The sequence below is a fragment of the Heterodontus francisci genome, chromosome 8 (genome assembly GCF_036365525.1).
Source record: "Heterodontus francisci isolate sHetFra1 chromosome 8, sHetFra1.hap1, whole genome shotgun sequence".
Classification (NCBI taxonomy): domain Eukaryota; kingdom Metazoa; phylum Chordata; class Chondrichthyes; order Heterodontiformes; family Heterodontidae; genus Heterodontus; species Heterodontus francisci.
Window position 1 is genome coordinate 103,213,790 of NC_090378.1, and position 17,450 is coordinate 103,231,239.

Below are 17,450 nucleotides of genomic sequence, written 5' to 3' on the forward strand. Positions count from 1 at the left end.
AGTGTGAATTAGATGCTTTGAATTGTTTCCCCTATCTGCATTCTTTTGATTCTGTTTATTTTTAATGTTGCAATGAGAGAGGGTATTTTATTCATCATTTAGATTGCACAAATGTGGCAACATTTATCAGTACATTGTCTGATCTGTACTGATAAGTTCCGGAAACTTATTCGTAATCTAATCAATGGACTTTCCTTCTGGGAGAATTTTCTGTAACCTTTGCATATGCCTGTCACAACAAACATGTCAACACAACCTGAACCGCAAAATAGGCTGATATTATGACTCCGAAGTGCAAGCTTATTCAGAATTAAACTAGTCAATGTAAGTTTCATTAATGGGATCAGTTGAGTAACAAAGTCACATGTTCATGTATATCCTGATGTTCCCGTCAGATTAAGGTGCATTCTGCATCTGCCGGTAGCAACCAACTCCTCAAAATACCCAGCCTTGACCCCTCTTACCTTGCAAACTACTGCCCATTTCCAACCTCCCTTTCCTCTCCAAAGTCCTTGAATGTGCTGCCACCTCCTAAATCTGTGCCACTTTTCCTGCCGCTACATGTTTGAATCTCTGCAATCAGTTTTCCACCACTGCCACAGCATTGAAACAATCGTAATCAAAGTCATACGTAATACCCTACATGACTGTGACTATAGTGCACTATCCCTCCTCATCCTTTTTGAGCTATCTGGACCCTCTGACATGATTGATCATGCCATCCTCCATTGCCAGCTGAGTGTGACAGCCCTTGCCTGGTTTTATTCTTACCTATCCAGTAGCTGCAAAGAATCCCCGGGAATGGCTTGTCTTCCTGCTCCCTGTGGAGTCTCCCAAGGATCTAACCTTAGCCCCACTAGTAATTCTCATCCACATGCTGCTCCTCAATAATATCATCCAAAAATAAAATGCCACATCCTACATGTGCCCTGACAACACCCAGCTCTACCTCACCACCACCACCTCTCTCGATGAGCAGAAATTTCCTCCTGTTAAAGATTGGAACGATGAATCCATCGTCTTCGGCCCTGGCCACAAACTCTGTTCCCTAGTCACCGATTCCATCTGCTTCCCTGGCCAATGTCCCAGGCTAAACCATATTTTCCAATCACTCATGCTGTCCATCAATAAGACTGCCTACTTCTACCTCCATATTCTCACCCATCTGCTGCTGAATCCCTCATCCGTTGCTTTTGTTTTCTCCAGATCCAGAATCACCAGAATCTCCAGATTCAAATGGTCTCCTGGCTAGTCGGCTATCATCTGCCAACCATAAATTTGAGCTCATCTAAATCACTGCTGCCCGTACCTTAACTTGCACCAAATCTCTTTCAGTCATCTCTTCTTCCTTGCTGCCCTACATTAATTCCTGTTTTGGTAAAGCCTCAATTTAAAAATTCTTATCAATGTTTTCAGTTTCCTCCATGGCCTCACCCCTCCCTATCTCTGTAACCTCCTCCAGCTCTATAACCCTTCATGATTTCTGCACTCCTCCAATTTGGTCTGTTGCCCATTCCCCATTTTCTTCACCCCTTTATTGGTGGTTGTCTCTTCAACTGTCCTGATCCTACGCTTTGGAATTCCCTTCCTAAACATCTCTGCCTTTCTACTTCTCTCTCCACCTTTAAGACATTCCTTAAATTCTGATTTTATGACCAAGCTTTCGGTCACCTGTCCTAATGTCTCATTCTTTGGCTCAATGTCAGTATTTTCTGTCTGCCTACATTCTTATGAGGTAACTTGGCATGTTTCATTATGTTGCTGGTGCTATATAAATGCAAGTTATTGCTGTAGTGATGTTTATGAGGTGCTGACCAAATGCACCACAATGTCACTGGACCCCTCCAGGAAAAAGGCAGTGCTGACATTCGCAACAAGACTGCATAATGGCCGTGGATTGTCATCGTGGTATAACAAGATATCCTGCTGCTGTTATTCAGATAAATGATTAGGCTGTTAATGATCCATTTCTCTTCTGCTCAAGACTTTTTTTCTGTTAACATAATGGAATTTTTCAACATGGAGTTGATCAGACCCATTTCAATGTTTGAAATCTAAGGCTTTGTCATCACTTGGAACCTTTACAAACATCCAAATCTCTGGGAAGCCCTCAAGGTAAATGACTTGTAAATATCACAGCTGTAACTTAATTTGTAGCTAGTGAAATTCTAATTACTTTCTTTTGCTTTTATCATTTCCTGTAGAATTACTTTGTTTGTGTCTGTAAGGCCCCGAGTGATAAAATGTGACACATTAATTGTACTTCAGCTGCTGTAAAACTTGATCTCCACTCTTCATCCAACATTATGGGGCTGGTCAACATGACAGCAATAAAATCAGTGTGGAGAAATGGGCCGTAAAGTAGTTTTATGACAAAATCAATAGTTTTGAAGGAATGCTGAAAAAATGGAATCAAAAAGCTTATACCGATAATGTGTTTCAGATCTCAGTGTCAAGGGTGATGCTCATGCAGTTGTACTGTCATCTTATGAACTTATAAATACATATCACTGCATGGTAATTATTCTCAAGTCGACATGCCAAGAATGGAGTTTACTTTTGGTTGTGGTATAATTTGGAATTGCGAATATGTCTGTTAGTGGGTTATTTATTGGTGCTGTCCTGAGCTGGCAGAAGACAGCATGATGCTGATGTTTGACTGTATTATAAAGGAAGTATTTCGATTGAAGTAAAGAAATGAGTGCCTTACAGACAGTGTCAACTTCTGCAAACCTTATGCGATCTGTTGAGCTTACAGCATCCAAGGATGGGTGGCACATTACTACTAGACATGCTTGCAATTCAGCATTGTTATTCAGTAACTTTTTGTTGTAGCTTATGATCATGCCCAATTTCTTACTAACATCAGAACCCCTGCAACATACTGAATCATAGAATGATTGAATGTGGGTGCTAAACATTGTGCTTCAGATTTCAATAATGCCATTGTGGGAGATATTTCTCCATAGGGAATAAAGTTATGACTGATAATTATATTAAATATTTTAAGGGGGTGCTCTCAAAATGTTGTATGGAAGCTGAGATAACCCTGAACTTTCCCTTATTTTGGTGGAAAAGCAATATTGAGAGTAAACAGTACTAAATACCAATTTATTGCATGGCTAGCAAGATCATGAATGGGAACCCTGAAATTGGAATTAACAAGGCTACCAAGGATGAAAGGTGAAGAGGAGGTGCAAACAAGCAGCAACATGTCAAACAACCGCAGGCTGTACAGTGAATACCCCTTCTTTAAATTGGCCTATTAAAATATAAATGCAATTGTACGCAACTGAATTGACACATGTTAGAGTTTATGCCGTTCAGTTTTGAGTTTAATATAAGTGGTTTTCAATGGAAAAAAGGCTTTGGTGCCAATGCCATGTCCACCCTTAGAGATCTCATTATGAATGTTTAAAGTTGAAGGATCATGTGTCGATCCTTTGAACTTGCCGAACTGTCTGACAGACCTCTAGAAATTTAGCTTGGCCTGTTGTAGCAATGATAATTTCTCCCAGACCGTTTCTTGCCTGCCTTTTCTGACCAAAACTTAATAGCCTCAATTTCCAGTATAATTCTCAGCATTAAATCAGGATACATAGTATTGTTTGGCCTGCAAATTGGAGTGAAAGCCTTTTTTGCTGGCTTTCCACTCCAAAGTCAATCCTCCCCAATTGCGCACATGCGATTTATGCTGACAATGCACTAGGGATAAGTTAGTAACTTACAAATATGAAGAGCAGCTGTCATCACGATCAGCTGAGTCTGATGAAAGTGAGGAGTTTTGATCCTGAAGACTACTGAAAGTTTGAGGAGCAATTATTACAGCTGGGAACAACTTTTAAGAGTAATTTTTTAAAAATCCAGCATTTAGCCAAGACAACTTTGGAATAAAACAGAACCAGAAAGTGCTGTAAATACTCAGCAGGTCAGGCAGCATCTGTGGAGAGAGAAATAGAGTTAACGTTTCAAGTCTGTGACCTTTCATCAGAACTGACAAAGGTTAGAGAAGAATTAGGTTTTAAGAAAGTGAAGTTGGGGGCCGGGGTTTGGGGATGAGAACAAAAGGGAAGGTGTGTGATATGGCAGAGGGCAGGAGAAATTAAAGAACAAAGGCAAAGAGAGTGTTAATTCTTGTGGTGAAAGACAAAGCATTAGTCCAGAGAGAGTGTTCATGGCAGAGTAATGAGCAGCTCTGTTCAAAAGCACCACATGAAAATCAGGCACGTGGTTCAAAAATAAAATAAAATAATGAAAAAAATAGGAAAATATAAAAAAAGGCTCGTCGTGCTCTGAAATTGTTGAACTCACTGTTGAATCTGCAAGGCTGAGGCGTGCCTAATCGAAAGATGAGGTGCTGCTCCTCAAGCTTGCGTTGATGTTCACTGGAATACTGCAGCAATCCCAGGACAGAGATGTGAGCATGGGAGCGGGGTGGTGTGATGAAATGGCAAGCAACTGGAAGCTCGGGGCCATGCTTTCGGACTGAGCTGAGGTGTTCTGCAAAGCGGTCACCCAATCTGCATTTGGTCTTCCTAATGCAGAGGCGATCGCATTGTGAGCATCCAAAGCAGTATACTAAATTGAAGGAAGTACAAGTAAATCGCTGCTTCACCTGAAAGGAGTGGAAAGGGCCTTGGATAGTGAGGAGAGAGGAGGTAAAAGGGCAGGTAATACACCACCTGCAATTGCATGAGAAGGTGCCGTGGGAAGGGGGCAACGTATCAGGCGTGATGGAGGAGTGGACCAGGGTGTTGCGGAGGGAATGATCTCTTTGGAATGCTGACGGGAGGGAAAGGGAAGATGTGTTTGGTGGTGGCATCATGCTGGAGGTGGCAGAAATGGCGGAGGATGATCCTTTGGATGTGAAGGCTGGTGGGATGGAAAATGAGAACAAGGGGAACCCTGTTGCAGTTCTGGGAGGGAGGAGAATGGAGAATGGGTGAGAGCAGAAGTGCTGGAAATGGGTCGGACACGGTTGAGGGCCCTGTCAACCACAGTGGCCAGGGCGGGGGGTGGAATTTCACGGTTGAGGAAAAGGGAAGGCATGTCAGAAGCACTGTTGTGGAAGGTTGCATCATCAGAACAGATGCGTTGGAGACGCAGAAACTGGGAGAATGGGATGGAGTCCTTACAGGAAACGGCGTTTGAGGAATTGTAGTCAAGGCGTCCATGGGAGTCGATGGGTGTATGATGAACTTGTTTCTGGCGGCCTGTGTGAGGACAGCACTGGAAGATCTTGAGCCTCTCCACCTCCCGCCCATGCTCATACGCAATAAGGGCTTCTCAGAAGCAGGTATGACATTCCTGCTGGATGTAACTTTGAATGACATTATTATGAAAGAGGAGGAGAGAATGGAGGAAAGGAGAGTAAAGCAGCACTTAAGGAGGATGCATCCCACCAAATAACCACGTACAAAGGAAACAAGAATTTACAAGCAACGCAGGAACTATGGATACCGTACTGCAGGGATACATATTGGAAGAATGCTGTTTACCAAAGATGGAGCAGGAAGTTGTGCCAACTAATACATTTGGACCTGCAGCCACTGTCATCTGCCCAGATAGCCATCTTTGTGCATTGGAAGTTGATCATTGCACTCAATTTTTATGTCACTATGTCATCTCAAGCAGCCAGGAAGGATCGCTGTAATATCAGCATTCTGCTATCTCTGTATATATTCATCAGGTGACTGACACCTTCTTCAGGAGAATTCTTCCAGTTTGACATCACAGTAGAGGAGGAGCGAGATAGGCAATTCCAGTTTTATGTAGTTGATTGTTTTCCCCAGGTCTGGAGTGTAAAAGAAGGAACTCACATTGCTGCAAAAGAAATGGTGAGCAACAGAAGAGTTTCGCTCAGACAGCTGACATACCAGTCTATAATCTTGATAAAGTGGAGGAAGGAATTTTAAACTAGGCTGTGCAAATAAGTGCTGTTCAGGGACATGGCTTCAGAATTTCTTCATAACATATTAACATTAAACAAACAGATGAATTGTTTTGTCCTTGATTAGATGCTGATTAAAAATGTAATGTGTGCTTGACATTATACTTAATGTTCCTTGTCTGAGTGACTGTCCTATGCTGGGTTAATATCGTACAGTCTGCTATCACTATGAAGTATTTCAGAGTTTATTGCAAAATGATGATGTGTGCTCTGAATATGAATTGTCAGTTCTCTGTAGCCGAGAGCAAGAGTCCAGAAGGCTGTGTTGCCTGCCTGGTGCCAGCGTTCGGGACATCTGCTCAGGGCTGGAGGGGAATTTGCAGTGGGAAGGGAAAGATCCAGTTGTCATGGTCCAAATAGGTACCAATGACATAGATAGGACTAGGAAAGAGGTTCTGCTTAGGTAGTATGGGCAGTTAGGATCTAAGTTAAAAAGCAGAATCGCAAAGGTAATAATCTCTGGATAAATACCTGGGCCATGAGCAAATTGGCACAGGGTAAGTAAGATTAAGGAGTTGAATGCGTGGCTCTTAGATTGGTGTGGGAGAAATGGGTTTCGATTCATTGGGCACTGGCACCAATACTGGGGAAAGTGGGAGCTGTACCGTAGGGACGGTCTTCATCTGAATCGTGTTGAGACCAGTTTTCTGGTAAATTGTCTAACTAGGACAGTAAAGAGGGCTTTAAACTAAGTAGTGAGGTGGGGGGGAGGGATCATGTGAGAAAAGATGTGGTAAACTAAAGGGAAAGGACAAGGCAGTAGAGCAAGGTAGCGAGGTAATGAAAATCAGAGAGTGGCAGCAAGGGAGAAACTTAATCTTACACATTTAAGAGAGAGGGAGCAGATAAGGCCAAAATTAGCAAAAATGTAAAAAGTCAGAACTAAAGGCTCTGGTCTGAATGCACGCAACATTTGTAACAAAATGGATGAATTGTTATCACAAATAAAAAGAAATATGCATGACCTGACCGCCATTCCAGAGATGTGGCTACAAGGTGACCAAGGTTGGGACCTGAATATTCAAGCATACTTGATATTTCAGAAAGTGGTATTATCACTGGACTAGTAACCCAGAGACCCAATGTATTGGTCTGGGGACATGGGTTTAAATCCCACCACGGTAGAAGGTGGCATTTGCATTCAATTAATTCAGTTCAATTCAATTAATAAATCTGGAATTAAAAGCTGGTCTAATGATGGCCATGAAACTATTGTCGATTGTTGTAAAAACCCATCTGGTTCACTAATGTCCTTTAGGGAAGGAATTCTGCTGTCCTTACCTGGTCTGGCCTACATGTAACTTCAGACCCGCAGCAATGTGGTTGACTTTTAACTGCTGTCTGAAATGGCCTAACAAGCCACTCAGTTGTATCAAACCGCTACAAAGTCGATAAGGAATGAAACAGGATGGACCATCCTGCATCGACCTAGGCACTGGAAAAGACAATGGCAAACCCAGGCCTGTGCACCCTGCGTAGTCCTTCTTATGAACATCCGGGGGCTTATGCCAAAGTTGGGAGAGCTGTACCACCGACTTGACAAGCAACTGCCTGACATAGTCATAGTCACCGAATCATACCTTACAACGTCCCAGGTATCAGACCCAGCAGAGGTGGTGGCACAGTGGTCTACAGTTGGGAGGGAGTTTCCCTGCGAGTCCTCAACATGCATTCTGGAACCCATGAAGTCTCATGGCATCAGGTCAAACATGGGCAAGAAAACCTCCTGCTGATTACCACTGACCGCCCCCCCTCAGCTAATGAATCAGTACTCCTCCATGTTGAACAACAGTTGGAGGAAGCACTGAAGGTGGCAAGGGCGCAAAATGTACTCTGGGTGGGACTCTTCAATGTCCATCACCAAGAGTGGCTTGGTAGCACCACTACTGACCGAGCTGGCAGAGTCCTAAAGTACATAGCTGCTAGACTGGGTCTGCAGCAGGTGGTGAAGGAATCAACAAGAGGGAAAAACATACTTGACTTCGTCCTCACCAATCTGCCTGCCGCAGATGCATCTCTCCGTGCACAGTCCTTGTGGAGATAAAGTCCCGTCTTCACATTGAGGATAACCTCCATCGTGTTGTGTGGCACTACCACTGTGCTAAATGGGATAGATTTCGAACAGATCTAGCAACACAAAACTGGACATCCATGAGGCGCTGTGGGCCATCATCAGCAGCAGATTTGTACTCAACCACAATCTGTCACCTCATGGCCCGGCATATTCCACACTCTACCATTAACATCAAGCCGGGGATCAACACTGGTTCAATGAATAGTGCAGCATGGTATGCCAGGAGCAGCCCCAGCCCTAACTCAAGATGAGGTGTCAACGTGGTGATGCCACAACCCAGGAGTACTTGCATAACAAACAGTGTAAGCAGCATGTGACAGACAGAGCTAAGCGATCCCATAACCAACGGATCAGATCTAAGCTCTACAGTCCTGCCACATCCAGTCGTGAATGGTGGTGGACAATTAGACAACTAACTGGAGGAGGTGGCTCCACAAATATCCACATCCTCAATGATGGGGGAGCCCAGCACATCAGTGCGAAAGATAAGGCTGAATCATTTGCATCCATCTTCAGCCAGAAGTGAGAAGTGGATGATCCATCTCAGTCTCCTCCTGAAGTCCCCAGCATCAAAGATGCCAGTCTTCAGCGAATTTGATTCATTCCACGTGATATCAAGAAATGGCATTGGATACTTCAAAGGCTACAGGCACTGACAACATTCTGGCAATAGAACTGAACATTTGTGCTCCAGAACTAGCTGTGCCCCAAGCCAAACTGTTCCAGTACAGCTATAACACTGACATATACCCAGCAATGTGGAAAATTTGTGTTCTGTACACAAAAAGAAGGACAACTCCAACTCGGCCAATTACTGCCCCATCAGTTTACTCTCAATCATCAGTAAAGTGATGGAAGGTGTCATTGACAGTGCTATCAAGCAGCACTTGCTTTGCAATAACTTGCTTAGTGATGCTCAGTTTGGGTTCCTCCAGGTCCACTCAGCTCCTGACCTCATTACAGCCTTGGTTCAAACATGGACAAAAGAGCTGAACTCAAGAGGTGAGGTGAGAGTGACTGCCCTTGGACATTAAGGCAGCATTTGACCGAGCATGGCATCAAAGAGCACCAGCAAAACTGGAATCAGTGGGAAAACCCCCCGCGGGTTGGAGTCGTACCTAGCGCAAAGGAAGATGGTTGTGGTTGTTGGAAGTCAATCATCTCAGTCCCAGGACATTACTGCAGAAGTTCTTTAGGGTAATGTCCTAGGCCCAACCATCTTCAGCTGCTTCATCAATGACGTTCCCTTCAATAATAAGGTTATTTTTAGTTATTTTTTCATTTTTTTTCTTTATTATTTTTATTTGTTTATGTATTTTAGTTTTTTCATCATTCATTTTTTTACCATGTGCCCTCACTTTTTTTTTCATGTCTGTGCTTTGGGCCAGGGCTGTTCATTTTTCTGTCAATTAACACCCTCTCTGCACTAACGATTTGTCTTTCAATACACCATTATCATACGGTTTGCCTTTGCTCCGTGACCTTCTGGTCAGATATTCTTTGTGACCCTCTGGACTATCATGCCCTTTGTTATCTCTTGCCCCACCCCGATTTATTTGTTTACAACCTATTACAGTTCTGATGAAGCGTCACTGACCTGAAATGTTAACTCTGCTTCACTCTCCAAAGATGCTGCCAGACCTGTTGAGTATTTCCAGCATTTCTTGTTTTTATTTTGGGTCAGAAGTGGGGATGTTCACTGATGATTGCACAGTGTTCAGCACCATTCGTGACTCCTCAGATACTGAAGCAGCCCTTATGGAGATGCAGCAAGACCTGGACCAACATCCAGGCTTGGACTGATAAGTGGCAAGTCACATTCGTGCCACACAAGTGCCAGGCAATGGCCATCTCCAACAAGAGAGAATCTAACCATCTCCCCTTGACATTCAATGGCATTACAATCACTGAATCCCCCACTATCAACATCCTGGTGGTTACCATTGACCAGAAACTGAACTGGTGTTGCCATATAAATACTGTGGCTACAAGAGCAAGTCAGAGGCTAGGAATCCTGTGGTGAGTAACTCACTTCCTGACTCCCCAAAGCCTGTCCACCATCTACAAGGCACAAGTCAGGAGTGTGATGGAATACTCTCCACTTGCCTGGATGGGTACAGCTCCAGCAACACTCAAGAAGCTCAACATCCAGGACAAAGCAGTCCACTTGATTGTCACCCCATTCACAAACATTTACTCCCTTCACCACTGACGTACAGTGGCAGCAGTGTGTACCATCTCCAACATGTACTGCAGAAATGCACCAAGGCTCCTTCGACAGCACCTTCCTAACCCAACTAGAAGGACAAGGGCAGCAGATTCATGGGAACACCACCACCTGCAAGTTCCCCTCCAAGCCACACAGCATCCTGACTTGGAAATATATTGCCGTTTCTTCACTGACACTGGGTCAAAATCCTGGAACTCCCTTCCAACAGCAATGTGGGTGTACCTACCCCACATGGACTGCAAGTTCAAGAAGGCAGCTCGCCTCCACCTTCTTAAGGGCAATTAGGGGCGGGCAATAAATGCTGGCCTGGCCAGCAACACCCACATTCTGTGACTGAATGAAAAAAAAGGACTGGAAAATGTTGTAGGGTAGCTCTGTTAATTAAGGGTAACATTAGTAAAGTAGTGAGAGATGACCTTAGTTCTAAAGATCAAGGTGTGGAATCTGCTTGGGTAGAGATAAGAAATCACTAAGGAAAGAAGTCACTTGTGGGAGTAGTTTATAGGCCTACTAACAGTAGCTATACTGTAGGACAGAGTATACAGGAAGAAATAATGGGGGCTTGTAGGAAAGGTACAGCAATAATCATGGGTGATTTTAATCTACATATAGATTGGACGAATCAGATTGACAAAGGTAGCCTGGAAGATGAGTTCATAGAGTGTATTCGGGACAATTTCTTTGAGCAGCATGTTCTAGAGCCAACCAGAGGGCAGGTTATTCTAGATCTGGTAATGTGTAATGAGACAGGATTAATTAGTGACCTTATAGTGAAGGAGCCTCGAGGTAGCAGTGATCATAACATGATAGAATTTTGCATTCAGTTTGAAAGTGAGAAGTGTGAGTCTAAAACTAGAGTTTTAAACTTAAATAAAGGCAATTATGAAGGTATGAAGGCAGAGCTAGCTAAAGAGAACTGGGGAATTAGGCTAGAGGGTAGGACAGTAGAGCTGCAGTTGCAATCACCAGGGAAAGGGTACTAAGAAAACTTTTAGAACTAAAGGCTGACGTCCCCAGGATCTGATGGCCTGCATCCTAGGGTCTTAAAAAAAAAAGTATGTGCTGAGCTAGTAGATGCAATGGTTGTAATTTTCCAAAAATCCCAAGATTCTGGAAATGCTCCATCAGATTGGAAAATAGTGAATGCATCTCCCCTTTTCAAGAAATCAGGGAGACAGAAAGTAGGAAACTATAGGCTAGTTAGCCTAACATCTGGAGTACTGTGTACAGTTTTGGTCTCCTTACTTAAGAAAGGATATAATTACATTAGAAGTTCATGATAAGTTTCACACGACTGATTCCTGGGATGAAGGGGTTATCTTATGAAGAAAGGTTGGACAGGTTGGGCCTATATCCATTGGAATTTAGAAGAATGAGAGGTGATCTTATTGAAACATATAAAATCCTGAGGGAACTTGAAAGGGTGGATGCTGAGAGGATGTTTCCCCTTATGGGAGGGACTAGAACTGGGAGACACAGTTTAAAAATATGGCGTCTCCCATTTAAGATGGAGCTGGGGTGAAATTTTTTCCCTGAGAGGCTAGATAATCTGTGAAATTCTCTTGCCGAGAGAACGATGGAGGCTAGGTCATTGAATATTTTTAAGGCTGAGTTAGGTAGATTGTTGATTAACAAGGGAGCCAAAGGATATAGGGGGTAGACAGGAGAGTAGAGTTGAGGCCACAATCAGATCAACCACGATCTTGTCAAATGGCGGAGCAGGCTCGAGGGGCCGACAGGCCTATTCCTGCTCTTAATTCATATGTATGTTCATAGACATCCCTGACTAATTGACAAATCTTCATGAAATTATCAGCTTACCTCTCAAAATGCCACATTTTAAAAGTCAAGCATGCATGTTACACCTTCATCTCAGTCTCTAGGTTAATTCTTTCTGTAGTGTTCTTAATTCTGGGCAAAGTCAGCTCAGATGCTTTATATATGGATTAATGGAAAGCTAAAAGTGAGTTACATGAGCTATTGTTAACTGAAGGGTTAAAATAATTTCTGAAACCAGAAGTGTAGCTCAAATGGTCCTGAACTCAAATAGGTTTTTTTTTCAATTCAATATTTTCAAATGTACTGTTCAATTCTAATTTTATTTGAAGTCTTTAATCAGTTTTACAGTATGTTTGTCATTGCGGAAACTTGCTGCAATTTGCTTTTGCATTCTGTGTCGTTGTGTGATAATTCTCACACTCTAGGAGGAACTGTTGTGAAATCTTTGATAGCTTTTGAATTGCACTTCTGAAGCTTTGCTGTTTGTCGTTACCAACACTGAATATTACAGAGCAGATTCTAGAATAAGATCGCAGTGTTAATTTACGTTTGTTTAGTCAATATCAACACTTACAGTGGAGCAGTAACAAACTGGGTACGGGGAAAAAGAACTGGAACACTAACCAGCATCATCAATCAGAAACAAAAAGTGACTTCCGTATGTCACCCCAATACATAATCTTTCCTCCCAAACATACCATTTCCTTGAGAGTTCTGGGGAAACTTGTGCAGATCCTTGAAGTAATAGTGAATGATTTTCTGGACTCTCTAGTTATAATTGGACACTTGGATTGATTGGAACATCTCAATGAAGCACATTAGATTTTGACAGGTTGTTATTTATTCCCTCTACTTCACCCCTGAGGGCACTGACTCAGGCTCGGATATGATAATAGGATCTTTGATGATTGGCGTCAAAGATGAACCATTCCTGTCTACACATTTTCCAGAAGGAGCCACTAGATAGTAATTAGGAGGAGAAATACTGCCTGACTTTTTCTCCCTCTCTGGGGCGGCACAGTGGCGCAGTGGTTAGCACCGCAGCCTCACAGCTCCAGCGACCCGGGTTCAATTCCGGGTACTGCCTGTGTGGAGTTTGCAAGTTCTCCCTGTGTCTGCTTGGGTTTCCTCCGGGTGCTCCGGTTTCCTCCCACATGCCAAAGACTTGCAGGTTATTAGGTAAATTGGCCATTAGAAATTGCCCCTAGTGTAGGTAGGTGGTAGGGAAAATATAGGGACAGGTGGGGATGTGGTAGGAATATGGAATTAGTGTAGGATTAGTATAAATGGGTGGTTGATGGTCGGCACAGACTCGGTGGGCCGAAGGGCCTGTTTCAGTGCTGTATCTCTAAAAAAATAACTAAGCACTGCTGAGGCCTATTGTAGCTTCCTAACCACTACACCTATAGAGCTAATTTAGCATATTAAACCAAGAACATTTCTGGTTTGCATGACCCAGATCCAAACTGGGCAGTAAATGTACCAGTGATTCATTGAGGGAGCTTTTGGCAAGTTTTCCTTTTAGATTCAGGCTGAAACAACTATTGGTAAGCACCCATAAACTCGGTGAAGACTTTTGGTAACAACGCATGTTGAATAAGTGTTTTCTCTCTATCTCTCTTTGGTGTTCACTTGTGCACATAGACACAGACACAGACAGACACAAACACACACACACACTGCTTGTGCTCCATAATATATAGCAGCAAAATTCATTCCTTACCTAACAAAATATTAAAACACAAATCAGTGGAATTTTCTTCAAATTGAGATCTGTTATGTGTTATGGTTCACATTGCTTCTTAAATAATCACATTTTAGACAGATACTGGAGCTTGCATCATATTTTCTCCCATCTCTTTGTTTGTGGTGGAATGATACAATGTGTGTTTGGTATACAGGTTGTAGTGCAGTAGTGAGTGATGTAGCATTCTAAAGTTATATATACATATGCTTGAACAATATAGTTCTTAAGTCATTTTAGATGATGCAGCAATATAACAATAACTAACAATTATTTTCCATTTCTTCTTGCTTTCAGGTTCCCCCCGCAGCCCTATCAATAAAACCACCCTTACACTGATAAGTGTGATAGGATGCGTAATTGGGTTGGTTTATGGCTCCCATCTGACCTGTCCTTTGTCCGTCAAAGTTGTTCTTCATGTCCCAGAACATCTCATTGCAGACGGTGAGTACAGCGGATCTATTGTTGGTTCAATGCATTAGAGCATGATGCTTAGGGGAAGGTATATTATTAGTGCATTAGTAATAACATCATATCCCAGTATAATTTAGAACTTAGAGAGTGGAAAAAGTTGTAGAGGGAAGTAAGTTTTGTCAATGTAATATAATTAAATTGAAATATAAACTTTTATATTTAAAATGGAAAAATGAACGACCCGGTGTCAGCTTATCCAGTGGATATTAATTCAGGACATTTTAGAACCACATAAGAGACGGACAGTAATTAAATCAGTAAATTCATTTATTGCACCGAATGTAAGGGGTAGGAGGAATCAAAATCCTTTGCTGCCTCCAGCATTGATAACTTGATGTAGAAACCATTAGAATGTCTAATGATAACACATCTGCAACCTTTCAACAATGAGAGCTTGACTTCATTGCCTTTGTATTAATAATAAAGGATGCAAGCAGGATTTGGGGGACAATGAGGCAGATTTAGGAACACTAGAAGATGTGATCCTGAGATCTGGGGGCATTGGAGGGACAGCAGTCAAAAACTAGGAGCATTGAGACAGTTCTTTAATCAGGGAAGGACTGGAAATGTGATTTAAAGATTTATGAGCAATAAATGTAAGTTTCAGGATCTGAGAGTATGGGGGAGGGAGAGGATGAGTTTGGGGAGGTTCCTTTGGGTCCAGCAGGTTTGATGGAGGGCTTTTGGAGCACTCAGGTTCCTAGGATGAGAAGTACTCACAGCCGAGCAAGATCTAACCGTTTTAAGTAGCAAGGGAGACCAGAAAAATGGGGTTGGAACTGCTGTTGGCTCCTTTTGAATCATTAGCCTACAATTCCCCCGAGATGTTCTCATCATCAATCTCCTCCTCAAACCCTTTTGCATCCTCAGGTACTCCAACAGCACTTTTCAAGTCATACGTTGAATTCTCTCTATATGCAATTGCCTTGAAGCAATTTAATGTAATTTTCTGCTTATTTAATAAAGGGACAAAAGGTCCGAGTAAATGTAATTTCTTGATAGGAGAAAAAAAAAACAGAGCTAATAAGAGAAAAAATACCCTGGAAAATTCCTCTCCAATCTCCTCAGACAATCGAAACTCATCTGGGGTATCAGGTGGACCAAGTGTTACTTGTAAAGACACATGCCTTTTATATGCTGTGATCTCTACCCCAGTCAAGAACCAATCCAACTCCCTCTTAAAAGCATGCAGAGAGGTAGCATCCACTATATCAGCCACAATGTATCCCAGAGGATCGAGAAAAAGACCAACTATTTAACATCCAGTCTATTTCTACACATACATCGTTTAAATTCATGTCCCTTGGTCCTCCCTAATCTGTTAAACTGGAATAATTTTTCAGTTGGCACAATTGTTGGACTGTTCGGGGTGGAAATTTGTCTCAAGCAATGGCGCAAAATGGATCAGCCGCCCGTTCAACACAGCGCCTGATATTTAATTCCATTGACTGCAATATATAGTGGGTAGCTGATCCGATCTAATATGGCTCATTTTGCTCCACTGCCTGAGATGAATTTCTTCCCCAGTTAGGAGTTCATAAATACTGCTACTATTGCATTGATTTAAATTCATCACTTTACTGAAATAAAAACTTTGAAAATTAGATTTTCACTTTTTTCCTTTGAAGGGAAACCTAAGATACTACCAAATCCTCAGAGCATGAGGAGACTCATTCTTCTGTCATTCAACTCCTGTTGACGCACAGATGTATATCAGTAAATTCTGCAGAGATTCATTATACACAGATGTGATTAAAATTCCCATGCCTGTTGTGAGGGAGAATTATCCAGTCAAAGCCCAGACTTTTGAGACAAACTGAAACTTGAAGTAAGCACTTTATTGAAGGTATTGAAAACATACAGAAGAAAATTAATTGATTAAATGTAACCATGTCGTTGTGAAAGATATCGCTTTTTAATTTTGCTGTTTTTGTTTGAAATCATATTTACACATTAATAATTTCAGTTACTGAGAACATAGGAGTGGAGTTTTTTTAAAAGGCATTTTGAATGACTTTGTTGGTTTCTTGAACAAAATAAAATGATGAAAAGTAAATGTAAAATATTGACATGCAATTTATAATAGCAAATGTTGGGAAAAAGGAAGTGTGACCAAGAATCTGAAAGTAATATTTGTACTCTTTTGTGCTGTTACACAACTTTTCTTTCGTAAGATATGGATACCCTGAAAAAAGAAAATGAGAGATGCAGCTGCTATAAAAGTTTCTTTAGATTGAAAGTTGGACAGCATGTTACATAATTGTAATACCATAAGAAATAGGAGCAGGAGTAGACCATCTGGTCCCTTGACCCTACACCACCATTCAATATGGTCATGGCTAATCTTCTACCTCAACTCGACTTTCTCGCCCACTCCCCATGTCCCTTAATTCCCTGAGAGATCAAAAATGTATCAATCTCAGTCTTGAATATACTCAACAATGGAGCATCCACAACCCTCTGGGGTAGAGAATTCCAACAATTCACAACCTCTGAGTGAAGACATTTCTTCTCATTTCAGTCCTAAATGATCAACCCCCTTATTCTGAGGCTGTGCTGCCATGCTCTGGATACCCCAGCCAGGGGAAACAACCTCAATGTCTACTCTGTTAAACCCCCTCAGAATCTTGTAAGTTTCAATGAGCTCACCTTTCATTCTTCTAATCTCCAATTTACTCAGCCTGTCATCATAGGACACCCCTCTTATCCCAGAAACCAATCTACTGATCCTTTGCTGTACTGCCTCCAAGGCAAGTCTATCCTTCCTTAGATATGAGGACTAAAACGGCATGTAGTACTCCAGGAGTGGTCTCACCAAAGCCCTGTACAATTGTAGCAAAACTTCCTTTTTCTCGTGCTCCAATCCCCCAGCAATAAAAGCCAACATTCCATTTTGCTTGCTGTACCTACATTCTAACTTTCTGTGTTCCTTGTACAAGTACACCCAAGTCTCTCTGGCAATCAACATTTACAAGTTTCACACCTTTTAAAAAACATTCTGCTTTTCTATTCTTATTCCGAAGTGAATAACCTCAAACTTTCACACATTATACTCCATTTGCCACCTTGTTGTCCACTCACTTAACCTATCTATATCTCTTTGCAGCATCTTTGTATCCTCCTCACAGCTGACATTCTCACCTAACTTTGTGTCATCAGCAAGTTTAGAGATATTACTCTAAGTCTCTTCGTCTAAGTC

General features: G+C 42.1%; 1 protein-coding gene across 1 annotated transcript in view; it reads left to right on the forward strand.

The window, feature by feature from the left end:
• Nucleotides 1-17,450, forward strand: part of astn1 (astrotactin 1) — a 2,863,484-nt gene that overhangs the window by 1,213,391 nt on the left and 1,632,643 nt on the right. The window contains exon 6 of the mRNA XM_068038084.1: nucleotides 14,075-14,221. Within this exon, the coding sequence (XP_067894185.1) occupies nucleotides 14,075-14,221 (147 nt within the window). The remainder of the gene's footprint in view (nucleotides 1-14,074; nucleotides 14,222-17,450) is intronic.